Here is a 15,008-nt window from a genome sequence, read left to right on the forward strand (position 1 = left end):
AGTAAAATAAAGTAAAGGGTGCAGTAAAGTAAAGGGTGCGGTAAAATAAAGTAAAGGGTGCAGTAAAAAAGTAAAGGGTGCAGTAAAGTAAAGGGTGCAGTAAAAAAGTAAAGGGTGCAGTAAAGTAAAGGGTGCAGTAAAAATAAAGTAAAGGGTGCAGTAAAGTAAAGTAAAGGGTGCAGTAAAGTAAAGTAAATGGTGCAGTAAAAAAGTAAAGGGTGCAGTAAAGTAAAGGGTGCAGTAAAAATAAAGTAAAGGGTGCAGTAAAGTAAAGTAAATGGTGCAGTAAAAAAGTAAAGGGTGCAGTAAAGTAAAGGGTGCAGTAAAATAAAGTAAAGGGTGCAGTAAAGTAAAGGGTGCGGTAAAATAAAGTAAAGTGTGCAGTAAAGTAAAGGGTGCGGTAAAATAAAGTAAAGGGTGCAGTAAAAAAGTAAAGGGTGCAGTAAAGTAAAGGGTGCAGTAAAAATAAAGTAAAGGGTGCAGTAAAGTAAAGTAAAGGGTGCAGTAAAGTAAAGTAAATGGTGCAGTAAAAAAGTAAAGGGTGCAGTAAAGTAAAGGGTGCAGTAAAATAAAGTAAAGGGTGCAGTAAAGTAAAGGGTGCAGTAAAAAAGTAAAGTGGTGCAGTAAAGTAAAGTAAATGGTGCAGTAATTAAAGGGTGCTGTAAAATAAAGTAAAGGGTGCAGTAAAATAAAGCAAATGGTGCAGTAAAGTAAAGGATGGGGTAAAATAAAATAAAGGGTGGAGTAAAGTAAAGTAAAGGGTGCAGTAAAATAAAGTAAAGGATGCAGTAAAATAAAGTAAAGGGTGCAGTAAAATAAAGCAAAAGGTGGCTTGTAGTAAAGTAATGTTAAATGCAGTAAAGTAAAGCAAAGGGTGCAATAAAGCAAAGTACAAGGTGCAATAAAGTAAAGCTAAGTGTGAAGTAAAATAAAAATAAAGGGTGCAGTCAAGTAAAGGGTGCAATAATGTAAAACAAAAGGTGAAGTAAAGTAAAGTAAAGTAGCAAAGGGTGGAGAAAGATTCAAAATAAAGGCTTATATATTTTTTTCACATTTGACCTTTTTTCATATCTGGAAAATAGGCCGATTATGTTCCAGGTTTTCCAGGACTCGTGGGAGCTGTTCTGTGTGATGTGATGGTTTCGTGCGGCGCAGCTGCATCACACTCACCCACTGACCTCACAGTAAAACGTCTCTGACTCCACAGGGACCTGGAGCCATGGACGCCTCCGAGTGACTCCCTGATGTAACGAGCTGAAACCTGCTCCTCACTCTGCTCCACTGGCCACTCACGTACAGCTCCATCAAGACATTTATAAAGCTGCACAATGTCACTTTTGGGTTTGGGGTCCGTCACCCGCTTGTTTTTATGGATACGTCATTGCTCTGCCTGGATTGTTCCACAGTGTGACGTTAAACAGCTTTACTTTACGTTTATTCAATTACAGATGGTTTTAAAGCTCAAAAATACCTAGAAAAACAAACATTCTGACTGTGAGTGGGGTCGCCTCACCACAGATCTGACCTGTAACTTGGTATGTTTTGTTCTCCATGAAGACAGGAAGGTTTAATGTCATACTGCGAAACATTCTAGACCAGGGGTGTGAAACTTAAATTCAGAGAGTGCCAAAATTTTAAACTGGGACTAAATCTTGGGCCAAACTAAATATTTATTGAAAAATTTCAACAACATCATGTTTTGTCTTCTTTTGAAATATGTAATGTTAAACCTTTTCTCATTCAAATAAATATTTAATAATAGTTTCTGGAAAAATCCCTCAGTCGTCCAGGTAGAATCCATGGCAAAGGAGAAATTCAGTTTGTTGACTGGACAAAAGTTACAAACACTTTAAGACAGAAACTGGTCGACCCAAAGGACAAAACACCGAGCCACAAACAAAGCAGTGAACGCTACACTGGAGAAACTAAACAGACACTTCACAAGAGGATGAACCAACACAGACGAGAGAGCAACACAGGACCTCAGTCTGCTGTTCATCTCCACTCAAAAGTCACAGGCCACTGTCCAGTCAACAAACTGAATTTCTCCTTTGCCAATAATAGTTTTGCTTAAAAATTGAATCCAGAACAAGCAGAATATAAAATAATAACATTTTAAATAAATAATGTCTCTATAATCTATCTGTAGTCGGTGGGCAGCTCTAATAGGCGAGTTTCATTGTTGACAAAAGTGTGCGTTGCTTGCTGGGAATTATTTTGGTCGGCGGCAAGAAACACTAATTCAACATGACGGACGGAGCGAGAAAGCACGTAAAGGGTATTGATCCCGGTTATTTATCCACTTTAACGGCAGAGGACCCAAGACCATTTGACCAGAAATTGGTCATAAACATCGACGGACGACAAATCACCCTTTTCAACCCCGACAAAAGGTGGAACAAACCAAATTTCTGGTTGGAATCGCCAACTACCTGGACAAATATTCACTTGGGCGATATCCACAATGACTTGGTGGAAACTCCTGGGCCATTCACAGCAGAAAAGATGAAAACCTCCAAGAGTCTCGATGTGTTGTTGAACTTGTTGGAGTCCACGGTTTGTTAGGATCTTCTACGTTTGCTCTGCGGATGTTTGAAAGCCGTTTAATTCTCCGTTAGTGGTTCTTTTCATACGAAAATACGAAAAAAGACATTTTCCTTCTTCCGTGCTTCTATTTGTGCATCCGATAATGCAGCAGGAATTTACCATTATCGGGGATAAATACGCGAGGTTACGCACTGTGTTTGACGCTACCGTGTTTCTTGCCTCCGACCAAAATATTTCCCAGCAGCAACGCGCGCTTTTAAAAACAATGACGTAAGCTGAAACTCGCCTATACATATTTGATATGATTTCGTGGGCCAAATATAATTATATCACGGGCCAAATTTGGCCCCCGAGCCTTAGTTTGACATGTCTGTTCTAGACAAATAATACCTCCGCTTTCTGAAGCACTTTCTGCTACGTCAAAAGCGTCATGGGTGTATCTGCCGCGTCATGGTTGTAGCAGTTTTAGTTCATTGTCACGTGGGAGGGTGGCAAAAATATGCTGCAATTTGTTTAAAAAAAACGCCAAATCAATCTAAAAACCACTTGGGCGACAAATACAAGGTCCACACGTCATTCTTAGAAGGTAGAAAGCTCTGAAAAGTTAATTTTGCATGAGATGGGCCCTTTAAATATTTATCTCAATACTAATGACGGGTGAATACCAGTAAGTTGTACACACAACACACACACACACACACACACACACACACACACATACACACACACACACTGTTGCTCAGAGTCAAGGACAGGACGTGGTGTTGGGGAGTATTCTGTATTCCTTCTGTTACAGTTGTGATGTGAGTGTATGATTCAGTGACCTGCACGACATGTCAGAACAACTTTTACTGGTTGTTCTTGTTCTCACATCATTATACCAGCTTTAATTATCTCAGTATTGTTAGCAACATTAATAAAAATACAAATTTCTGCATCATATGGGCTACAAAACTGGGTTAATTACAGGCTGACACTTAAAGGTTGGTAGTACATGTATTTGTGTCCTGTTAATGTAACTACCGCACATTGCATCAGGTTTGTGAAGTTGTAGTAAAAGTTTTGTATCGTGTTTTTGTGTATTTATGGACAATTGTCATGTGGGAGCCTGGGTGACGTAAGATTGTGGGCGGAGCCTCGTACAGACGCTTATAGCTGACAGTAAGGAGGGTTTAAACAGGGCCCAGGAGAGATCGTTAAATTACTCAAACATGCATGGACGACTCTAAAATCTCTTCAGGCATGTTTTTGATTAGGAAATATTATAACACAATTAAAAGATAAAATAAATAAATAAATAAAATAAATAGCATAAAACTCCCCTCTTTAAACATAAATCTAAGATAAACATTCTTTTTAAATATAGATCAACTTATAATTACTTTCTGTTTAAATGTATAATTTTTAAAGGCTATAACATATTATTATTGAATTAATATTAATGAATAATATTTATACTTATAATATAATAAAACAAAATAACAACAGTAATACACCTTTATTTGTAAAGCACTTAAAAAATAAATAAAAAGGTTTGAAAAGTGATGTACAAGCACCAAAGCGTACAGAAAGTGTACAGAATCAGACAATGAAGCAATCAATCAAATTAAATATAATACACAAGTTAATAATATAGAATAAAAATAAATAAGGAATAAAATCAAGCTAAAACCAGTTAAAGTAAGGCCAACCCATAAAACTAAGTTTTAAAACGTGATTTAAAAGATGATACTGATGGTCTTATCTCCTCAGGCGGGTCGTTCCAAAGCCGAGGTGCCCGGACTGAAGAGACTCCATCAACTTCGTCCAGATTCTGGACTTTGGAACAGATACAGGGACAAGCCTGAGGATCTTAACCTGCAGGAGGCTTGTATGGGATTAAAAATTCTGAAATGTAACTTGGTGAAAGCTAAACGATCTTAAAAAATGATTAATAAAATCTAAAAATCAATTCTAAAACACACAGGCAGCAGTGAAGGGAATTTAAACAGGGGTAATGTGTTGATGTTTGTTAAAACCAGTGAGGAGACGAGCTGTTGCGTTCTGAAACTATCATTGTTATACATTTTATTTATTTCTTGTTATTTATTCATGTATTTATTTATTTATTTATATTTAACATTATTTAATTGTTTAATAATTGTCTATTTAGAATCAGGCAAAAATAATTAGTTTTGTAATGCACGCAGTACCGCTTTGTTGCCATCGGAGGGAGCGCGCGGGCAGGAAATACCCCAACTCTCGCGATACCTCCGGATCCCGCGCAGGAACTCTTTAATCCTCGCGAGATGACGCACTTCCTCCTCTTTCACTCCCTGTAGCCAACATTGTCCTTCTTCCTACGGGATTTGGCGCATTACATACGTCACAACCAAACAGCAGCGATTGGTTAAATAAAAAAAAAAGTACCCGCCTACGGTCGAGTGAAGGAATTCTAATGCTGCGAGGTCAGACGGTTTCCACGAAGTGAAATCGGCTGATGAATCAGACTACAAAAGGAGAAAGATTAAAAAACTTATAGTGTCCTACTCCAACTGTTTTACATAATCACGTGGTTGACACTTTTTTTTTTTTTTTTTATAACAATGAATAGCATAATACTCCCCTCTTTAAACAAAAATATAAGATAAACATTATTTTCTAAAGTTATTTTCTGTATAAATGTATAATTTTTAAAGGCTATAACATACAGTTAATATACTTAAAATGGACTTAGACCAACTTTATTGATCCACAATTCAGTAACTAAGTAGCAAAAAAAAAAAAAAAAAAAAAAAAAAAGCCTTTATTTATTTATATTTAACATTATTTAATCGTTTAAGAGAGACCGAATACTAATGCTGCGAGGTCAGATGGTTTCTACGAAGTGAAACCGTCTGATGAATCAGGCTTCAAAAGGAGTAGGACGAAGATTTAAAAAATGTATAGTGTCCTACTCCAACTGTTTTACATAATCACGTGGTTGACACTTTTAAAAAAAAAAAAAAACAATGAATAACATAATACCCCCCTCTTTAAACATAAATATAAGATAAACATTATTTTCTAAAGTTATTTTCTGTATAAATGTATAGTTTTTAAAAATAAGTAGCAAAAAAAAAGTAGCCTTATAGCAGGTGGTTCAGAAATTATGATTGATAAACATTTTATTTATTTATTTAACATTATTTAATCGTTTTATAATCGCCCAAAATAATTAGTTTTGTATTGCACGCAATACCGCTTTTTGCCATTAGAGGGAGCGCGCGGGCAGGAAATAACCCAACTCTCGCGATATCTCCCGATCCCGCGCAGGAACTCTTTAATCCTCGCGAGATGACGCACTTCCTCCTCTTTCACTCCCTGTAGCCAACATGGCAGTCGGCAAAAATAAGAGGCTGACCAAAGGCGGCAAAAAGGGTGCCAAAAAGAAGATGTAAGTAGCAAATTCGTGCATCGCGGAGTAGCGTAGGGTTTGCGGTTTGCACACGAGTAGATACGATTGAAGAAACGTTTAGGATGATGCGGATTTAGAGCGGATTGGAGCGGGCCAGCGCGGGTCTGGTCACCGGCGGCCGCGCGTCAGTCACTGCCTCACATGGTTTTACTTCTGTCAAAACGCGCTGGATTAAGACGCGGATCGTATTTAAAGCGATGAAAACTCACCGAACTATTACTGTGCTTCATGCTGTATTTTTTTATAATTTGTAGAAGCGCGTTTTATTTGTGAATTGGCTCTAAATGCGCTTAAAAATCTCCCCAAGGACCATGGAGGAAGCTTAGCATTACTTAACCTAGCACTGGGGGTCATGAAAAGTCCTCAAGTAATTTTATTTATTTGACAAATTTGGAGAAGACTTATTTTCTATTTCACTTTGTGTTATGATTCGTAGTGAACTTGCTTTGAAGTTAATTTCTAGATTGTTTAAACCTCATGTTGGCTTGCACTTGAGCATAGGGGGACTAATAAAATTATGGATATTTACCTGGGACAGTCCCAGTTTTGAGTCCTGTATCTCCAGTTCCAGTAGATTTATGCAAAACGGTGATTTGTCTGAGTTTTATACAAATAAAATGTCCCATGTGTCCCTGTTTTTGAGCAATTTGATGATTTCTGGACTACATCAGGTCTGAACTGAGATTAAATCAGGACTAAACTAAGACTAAAGTGGGACTACGCCAGCGCTACATCAGATCTAAACCAGGTCCAAAAAGACAGTCACAATTTTTGACAATCAGATCTTTGCCAATGGTAAAGAGGAGCATAAATTGGCTGAATTTTGTTTCGCCAAAATACACAAAACCGTGTTTGCAAATGATGATAAAACAAAAAAATTCAATAACTGAAGTCCCTCAGATTATGACTGACGTCTGAAGAAGTAGCCAGTACGATACAGACCTCGATATGTCAATTAATACAGTGCATTTTCGATTCCGTTTGATGCATTTCAAATCAATCCGATACGGTTCTGTGAAAGATTAAACGATGGTTGTGATACTAAACATTTGTGTAAAGTTAATGAGAATCACCCGTTTTACTCATGAAAACAGTGAAAATGTCAACACAATTGTAGCTCTAACACAAAATAATTTTGGAAAATACCTGAAAATACTCTCGGCGATATATCGATACGGCAGCCCATGATACGGATACTGTCATCAAATTAAACAATGCAATTTATCGATATTTAAATGTTTTTGCACACCCCTATGCTCAATCTTACTCTTTCCAGTTTTATTTATACCAACCATCCCAACTCGGGTGTGTCCCCTTTTAGAATTTTGAAAATCTGGTCACTGTACATTAGTGTTGAGTATTTGACTTATTTATTGATTTTAAAACGACTAAATTGCACCGTTTGTTTGCAGTGTGGACCCTTTCTCCAAGAAGGACTGGTACGATGTCAAGGCACCAGCCATGTTCAACATCCGCAATCTTGGCAAGACCTTGGTCACCAGGACTCAGGGAACCAGTAAGTCTACGACGTTATTACGGGTTTACGTTTAAAGATGCACCGCGTAACATTTCTGCCGCCTGAAATCTCCACGGAATTGTTGTTGCTTTGTCTAGAATGTTCCACAGCATAGATTAAACCTGAGGCACTACTGTACATTAAAACTTCATTATTTTAGAGCGATAGAAACACCCTTAATGAATGAATAAATACTAGATGAATGTTTAAAGTCATACTGTGGAGCATTCTAGATGAAGCAGTAACTTCTCCATGGCGATAAGCACCAGAAAAGTTTCGCAGTGCACCTTTTAACTCGTGCGTTAGGTGTTGTCCCGTGTACGAAACCTTTACATTTGGACAATTGGGATCGAGTGACGAAAAAGTTTCGACTGATTTATTTGGTGATTACTGTTGTTTTGAGATTATCTGACTTTCCCATTGAAACCAAGAAAACACAAACTCGAAGCGGTGTTTTTTTTTTAAAGAGTTACCGACGGATTTTTTTCGATACCGTTTTGCAGAAATTGCCTCTGACGGGCTGAAGGGTCGCGTGTTCGAGGTGAGCCTGGCTGACCTGCAGAACGACGAGGTGGCCTTCAGGAAGTTCAAGCTGATCACTGAAGACGTCCAGGGCAAGAACTGTCTCACCAACTTCCACGGCATGGACCTGACCCGCGACAAGATGTGCTCCATGGTCAAGAAGTGGCAGGTAATACCCCCCGCGGAGCTGCCTCCAGGGGCGAACGGGGCATTCAAGCTTGTAAAGATGCAGCATGGAAACAAAGAATGGAGAAGTTTTTTTTTGCTGCTTAGTGAAATGACAAGTGGAATTTAACCTTTAAAATTATTGATTCAAAACAGAAATGGTAATGATAAATTCTAAATAGAATCTTACAAATTTATATGTACAAATAAAAATGTAGTACTATTTTATCATTTTTACAAGAGGTGGATCAAGTCTAAACCAGGGCTACATGAGGTCTTCATTAGGACTAAACTAAGACTAAAACTGGACTATGCAGGGGACTACGTCAGGTCTAAACCGGGGGCTACGTCAGGTCTAAACCGGGGGCTACGTCAGGTCTAAACCGGGGGCTACGTCAGGTCTAAACCGGGGGCTACGTCAGGTCTAAACCGGGGGCTACCTCAGGTCTAAACCGGGGGCTACTAAACGGGGGCTAGGTCTAAACCGGGGGCTACCTCAGGTCTAAACCGGGGGCTACCTCAGGTCTAAACCGGGGGCTACCTCAGGTCTAAACCGGGGTGTCACTTATTAGAAAAACAAAAAGCAAAAACAGAATTGGCAATGATAAATTCTAAATAGACCGGCGTCAACTGAGGTGTAATCTTACAAATTTATATGTACAAATAAAATTATTATCATTTTTACAAGAGGTGGATTAGGAGAAACGGTGCAAAGATAAAATGGCAATTGACATGACAAATGAAAATAACTCTGGTTCAAAAACTGATTGATTTGGATGCTGTGTTGATGTTTATTCAATATTTTCCCAGGTAAGTCAATTGAGAACACCTTCTCATTTACAATAATGATCTGGAAAAGAGGCAGGATAAAATAGAAGCACAAACGGAACACACATCAGCCAAAACATGAAACAGTGAATAGAGGCATAAAGCAGTGAAACAATTCCAGATTAACAATATAAAAGTGTTAAACTTGTGCATTTATCCTGTAAAATACTCTGGATGGATATTTTGGCAGTGTGTATGCAGAGATTTCCTAAGCATAAAGAAAAACACACTGAATATGCACTGTAATCTTGACTATTTTGACCCATTCTTCAAATTTTCCAGTTTGAATTGCACCCCCGTTTTAAAGCCCACATTTCGCTTTATGATTTTTATTTTTTATTGTCTATATTGCTCGTCCAAACTGATTTCTCCAAAACGGATTCCATAAACCAGGAGTCTCAAAGCTTTTTTCCTCCAGTGTGCTCCTTTTACAAAACGAAAATGCCAGAGAACTACTCATTTTGGCGGTCGCAAGAAATTGAGTAAATATAAACGTCACTGCCTTTGATAAGGAACAGTTAGACGCCTGTAAAACATAAACCATTATCCATTAGTGCAGAAAGTGAAGTCAGGCATGAACGTGATATTTTTACAATTTTAATAGTCATATTAAACAAATTTTAGTTATTCAGCACAAAAGTTATAATTCAAAAATTCTTTGGAGAGCTACTCACGGTTCCCGAGCTACAGGTTGGAGACCCCTTCCATAAATTAAGATTCTAGCTGACCCAACAGTATTTGATGTGTTTACAAAAAAAAGTTAATCCTAGAATGACCGGGTAATCTACCATTATTGGAATTTAGAACAGGGTTAAATTAGGAGATGGGTTTGGGGTGGTAAACAGATGAGAAGTCATTTACAAACCAAAATTTGTCATTTACTAGCCTTATCTTAATGTTTGCCATAAATAAAACTTTAAAACAGTCAAAAATAAAACTCTTAAGGACCTGTTCATAGCAAGAAGCTGCCAGGTTACCATGGAAACTCTAAAGCTACGCAATCACTTCTGTATTTAGCACTAACCTATCAGGAAACTTTAAAATTTTCAGGAAAACTCACGCACTCTTTCAATGTTGGTTTAGTTTTTGTATGTTTTAGCCCCTCTAAACCTGAGGAAAGTCAGTTTTATTAATACAAATAAAAGTGAACCAAGAGTGGAACAGTGTGCGGCAGTTTCTTGAAAATGTTTTTAGCCAAGTGCTTTTCCTCCAGTGCACCTGTGGCCCAGTGAGGTCTACAAAGAAACAAGCACAAACCTGTCCAAAAGCAGCAGCAGAATAATAACCGTAACCATCTCCTGTGTCCAGACCATGATCGAAGCCCATGTGGACGTGAAGACCACAGACGGGTACCTCCTGCGCCTCTTCTGCGTCGGATTCACAAAGAAACGCACCAACCAGATCAGAAAGACCTCGTACGCCCAGCACCAGCAGGTCCGCCAGATCCGCAAGAAGATGATGGAGATCATGACCCGCGAGGTCCAGACCAACGACCTCAAGGAAGTGGTCAACAAGCTGTAAGTCCTGGGGCTGGAATCGCAGGGTCCCTAGAGATAATTGAGGGATCACACAATATTCTGCAAAATATCGCTTATTTTTAACAATCAAATGCATTTTAACAGTATTTCTTAAAACCACTACCTGTGCAAACTCAATATGAAGGTCGTACAGTTCACAAGAATCCATTTTGTGTAATAAGTCGTGTTGTTTCCTCCTCAAAAATAGACCTGGACTTGTTTTGTTTCATTCACACATGCTTGAGGAACTCTGTCTACATATCCAAATCTCAAAATGCTGTTCCACCTTGTGATTTGTAGTTTTGTGGACTTGTAGTTTTCAAGTTAACAGTTCCTTTTGCCTTTAGAGATTGTCAGTTCCAGTACTGAATAGGGCTGGGCATCATTAAGAAGTTGCCGATACGATACACACCTCGATACATGGGCCACAACATGATAGCTTCTCAATACAGTGAGATTTCGAGTTGATTCTATTCAATACGATAGTTTGAAATGATTCAGTACGGTTAAGTAAAATATGAATAAATCATGTCTGTGATTCTAAAAGTCTTTGTTAAATCACTTCTTGTGCAAAGTTCATATGAAACGCAAACATTTTAATCATCAGAACAGTGAAAATGTCAAATGTGTCGCATTAACAATTTTCTTTCCTCAAAACAAATTACAAAAAAGTAGCTCTAACAAATATTTTGTAAAATAAACCACAAAATACTCTTGGCGATTTATCGATGCAGCAGCCCACGATGTCGATACTGTATCACATTAAACAATACGATATATCGATATTTCAATATTTTTGCACACCTAGGGAGGAAATTACCCAGATAATTCTTGTGACCGCATGGAGTATAAATAAGCACTTCCCGTATCACCACATGACATCACAATGTGGAACAGTTTTTTTTTTTTTTTTTTTCTTTTCAATTTGAGAGAACTCCTTAATGTGCAGGGTTTGTGTGTTAAACATGTGGGAATGAACCAAAACACAAGTCCAGGTCTGTTTGTGACGAGGAAACAACATGGATCAGGAATAAGTCGGAATGTAACGATATCCAAATCTCACGGTACGATATTTATTGCGATGTTTTGTGGAGAACGAAATTGTGAATATGCGACTTTTTCTTCTTAAAATGCCTTGACAAGACTTAATCCAAAGAACTAAGACTTAAAAGTGTTAGAACTGTTATTTCTTCATGTAGTTTTCACCAAAATGGAGCAAAGGATCATGGTCTATGTAGTTCCCTCTGTTTTTTAGCTGTTGCTGCACCACAACAATGAATTTAAGCGAAGAAACTTGTGATTCAATATATTGTGATGTCCCACGATATTATTGAGCGACTTTTGACGATACGATATCACGATATTTTGGTTATTCTTACACCCTTAGAAATAAATGTAATATAGGCTCTTTTAAAACAGTGAATATGAAGTGTATCACATAAAAACAAAAAACATTCCTTTCTTGGAACAAACATCAAAATTGTAGCACTATCACAAAATTTTGTAAAATAAACCAAATATACGATATCAGTACTCCATGATAACAATACTCTTATGATATATTGATATTTTACTACACCCCTTTGAAAGCTGCATTGTGTATTTTTTTGGACAGGGTCCACAATCCTGTTGGTCTCCATGGAGGTGTTAGTTTAGTACAATAATGAAGTAGTATTTTACATTTATTCAACTACAAGTGGTGTTTATAGCTCTTTAAAATAAACACAATAAAAACTAGAAAAGCAGTCAGAGAGCGCAGACCTCCGCCAAGGACTACCCCCATTTTTTTATATAAATTGCGATAAAATCAGTCTTCTGGATCAGATCCGGATCAGCCTTTGGAATATGAAAGAGGATCCCATTGTCCATCCCTGAGTCAAATTTCATGGGGTTTGGTCAATAATTAACCGAGATATTGAGAAACAAAATTTTTGGCCCCGTTTACCACAATGTTAACTAAAATTTCAAAGTGATCCAGAATCCGGGATTTCTTCCGGATCACCACCAAAATGAAATCAGTTCTTCCTTTTCACATTTCCAACAAATTCTGAAAATTTCATCAAAATCGGTCCATAACTTTTTGAGTTATGTTGCTAACAGACAAACGCTGGCAAAAACATAACCTCGTTGGCGGAGGTAATAAAAACCTCCACAAATCTAACCTTTAGCTTAATTTGTGAGTCTCCATTGAGGTTCTTCAGTTTATGGTGATACTGTGGAACATTCTAGTCACATCTCCGTGGAGTTAAAGGTTACACAGTGCAGCTTAAAGTTTAAATTCTTTTGTTTGTCCTTCTTGAGTTAACCGTTTGTAAATTTGCCGTTTTTTTTTTTTCAGGATCCCAGACAGTGTTGGCAAAGACATTGAGAAGGCGTGCCAGTCCATCTACCCTCTGCACGACGTCTACGTGCGCAAGGTCAAAATGCTCAAGAAGCCCAAGTTTGAATGTAAGTCGACATTAAATCTGTCTTTAACTTTTTTAATTTTGTTTTTTAACCAGGGATGCACAGATACAGACGCTGGTATTGAATATTAGTGCCAAAACTAAAAACAAAAACGATCACTTTTCTGGTGGAGGCTGCGTCAAATGCTTTTCGAGATGCGTTTGCTTTGTCTGGAATGTTTCACAGTATGGCATTAAACGTTCATAGCGTCACAGAAACGAAACCAGACAAAGTTACAGGTCAGATCTGTGGAGAGGCGATCCCACCAAGTCCATATCTTTGTGTTTTTGAGCTATAAAACCACCTGTAATTGAGTAAATGTAACACAGAGCTGTTTAATGTCGCACTGTGGAACATTCCAAGCAGAGCAACGACGTCTCTGTAGAAACAGTGACGGAGTCTTAACCGAAAAGTTACATAGTGCAGCTTTTAATTGAATAATAAGAGACTTTATTTTATTGGTCAAACTTTAGAGCCTGATTCATCAGCCAGTTTCACTTCGTAGAAACCGTCTGACCTCGCAGCATTTGGATTCGTTCCCTCGACAGTAGGACCCGCCCATCGTTTCTCATTTAACCAATCACTGCTGTTTGGTCGTGACGTATGTAATGCACCGCTAACGGGGCTAACTGGGAAATTAAACTTTTCCCAAATCCTGTAGAAAGAAGGACAATAACATCTTTCCCCTTGATAAAATTCACCAAACATTCTCTTTGTTCCGGCTTTAAATCCTCGATCTCGGGAATCGTCGCCAACACAGAATGTCTGTTTCTTCGCTGATTGTCTGGTGCTCAAATTCGCACTTTCGGGGTTTTTGCGAACCGTCTAGTGTATTCTGATTCCTGAGCTAAAAATGAAATTGATCGGAGGCACGAGGTGGCGCCAGCCTGGCTACAAACTTTATGGATTCACAACGGAAATTGAAGCTCACACATCACAATATATAATTGGAAAAATATATATAAATGGTAATAATTCAAAATAAGTATCAAAAATGGCAAGAGACTGGTGTCAAATGAGGCTTAATTATATAAATGTGAAAGTCTATAAGGAAAAAATAAAATGGAGAAATGTAAATAACAATTTACAGGCTGATTTCGTTCAGAATATTTGAGATTTTAATCATACAAAACTGTGAAACGTGAAGGATAAATGACAGTTAAATTACACTAATGGGTGTCTGTAAGTGCCAAAAGTGCAATTTTTTTATCTCCAATATCGGTCAATACTTGAAGTCAAAGTATCGTAACTGGAAAATCTGTATCTGTGCATCTCCTTTTCACTTTTGGGAACACATGATGACAAACTGTTTCGGTCCCATATGATCTGCTGATTACTTTACATGAGATCAGCTGACGTTCCCCTTTTCAAACACTCTTATTTTGCTGTATCGATCATTTCTTTTTTGCTGTAAACGTAACCGTGTCTGTTCTTCCAGTGGGCAAACTGATGGAGCTCCACGGCGAGGGCGGAGCCGGCGGCGCCACGAAAGGCGCTGGTGACGACGCCGGAGCGAAGGTGGAGAGGGCTGACGGCTACGAGCCCCCCATCCAGGAGACGGTCTAAACCCCTGACAGATTTAATAAAAAATGTAAATGACCAACCGGCCTCTGTCCTTCTTGGCTTTGACAGGGAGAAGCTGAATTCGCCTCATTCCACCACGACTACTTCTGTCTCTAAACGCTCCTAAATCACACTTTCTTGTCCAGTCCACTTCACATCTTTTACAGCTCATTTTATAAACATGACAGTTTTCAAAGTGCTGCACAGACAAATTAAGACGATAAGAGTAAATCATAAACTGTTAAAATGCATAAATCTAAAAAATATGACAAAATTGAAACACAAAATTAAACAGGACAACTCAACTCGCGTGGTCTTAAAAGCCAGAGAATAAAAGTTGGTCCTAAGACTAGACTTAAAAACACTAGTGACTCGGAGATGAGGCGTCAAGGTGTAACACATTTCTTAGTTTTTGTGTTGTACAGCTCCATCTGCTGGTTAAAAAATGAACTGCTTCCTCTGCAGAAGC

General features: G+C 38.2%; 1 protein-coding gene and 1 non-coding gene across 2 annotated transcripts; both read left to right on the plus strand.

The window, feature by feature from the left end:
* The first annotated feature begins 5,826 nt into the window (after positions 1-5,826).
* rps3a (ribosomal protein S3A) lies at positions 5,827-14,579 on the plus strand. Its single transcript, XM_055158185.1, has 6 exons — positions 5,827-5,962; positions 7,396-7,499; positions 8,003-8,190; positions 10,323-10,531; positions 12,870-12,979; positions 14,415-14,579. Exons 1-6 carry the CDS (start codon positions 5,901-5,903, stop codon positions 14,540-14,542), a joined length of 801 nt encoding a protein of 266 aa, XP_055014160.1. The 5' UTR covers positions 5,827-5,900; the 3' UTR covers positions 14,543-14,579.
* LOC129410488 (small nucleolar RNA SNORD73) lies at positions 14,267-14,336 on the plus strand. The gene has a single exon (XR_008632887.1). It is a non-coding gene; the product is annotated as a small nucleolar RNA SNORD73 (small nucleolar RNA).
* Positions 14,580-15,008: the final 429 nt, after the last annotated feature.

The sequence above is a fragment of the Boleophthalmus pectinirostris genome, unplaced genomic scaffold, assembly GCF_026225935.1.
Source record: "Boleophthalmus pectinirostris isolate CB_2022bp ecotype Guang Dong unplaced genomic scaffold, ASM2622593v1 HiC_scaffold_22, whole genome shotgun sequence".
In the NCBI taxonomy this organism is placed as follows: domain Eukaryota; kingdom Metazoa; phylum Chordata; class Actinopteri; order Gobiiformes; family Gobiidae; genus Boleophthalmus; species Boleophthalmus pectinirostris.

Bases quoted from the DNA above. Each gene is read 5' to 3' on its own strand.
- rps3a (XM_055158185.1), top strand. From the start codon at position 5,901: ATGGCAGTCGGCAAAAATAAGAGGCTGACCAAAGGCGGCAAAAAGGGT. The intron at 8,191-10,322 runs GTAATACCCCCC...TCCTGTGTCCAG, and splicing joins CCATGGTCAAGAAGTGGCAG to ACCATGATCGAAGCCCATGT. The intron at 12,980-14,414 runs GTAAGTCGACAT...CTGTTCTTCCAG, and splicing joins CAAGAAGCCCAAGTTTGAAT to TGGGCAAACTGATGGAGCTC.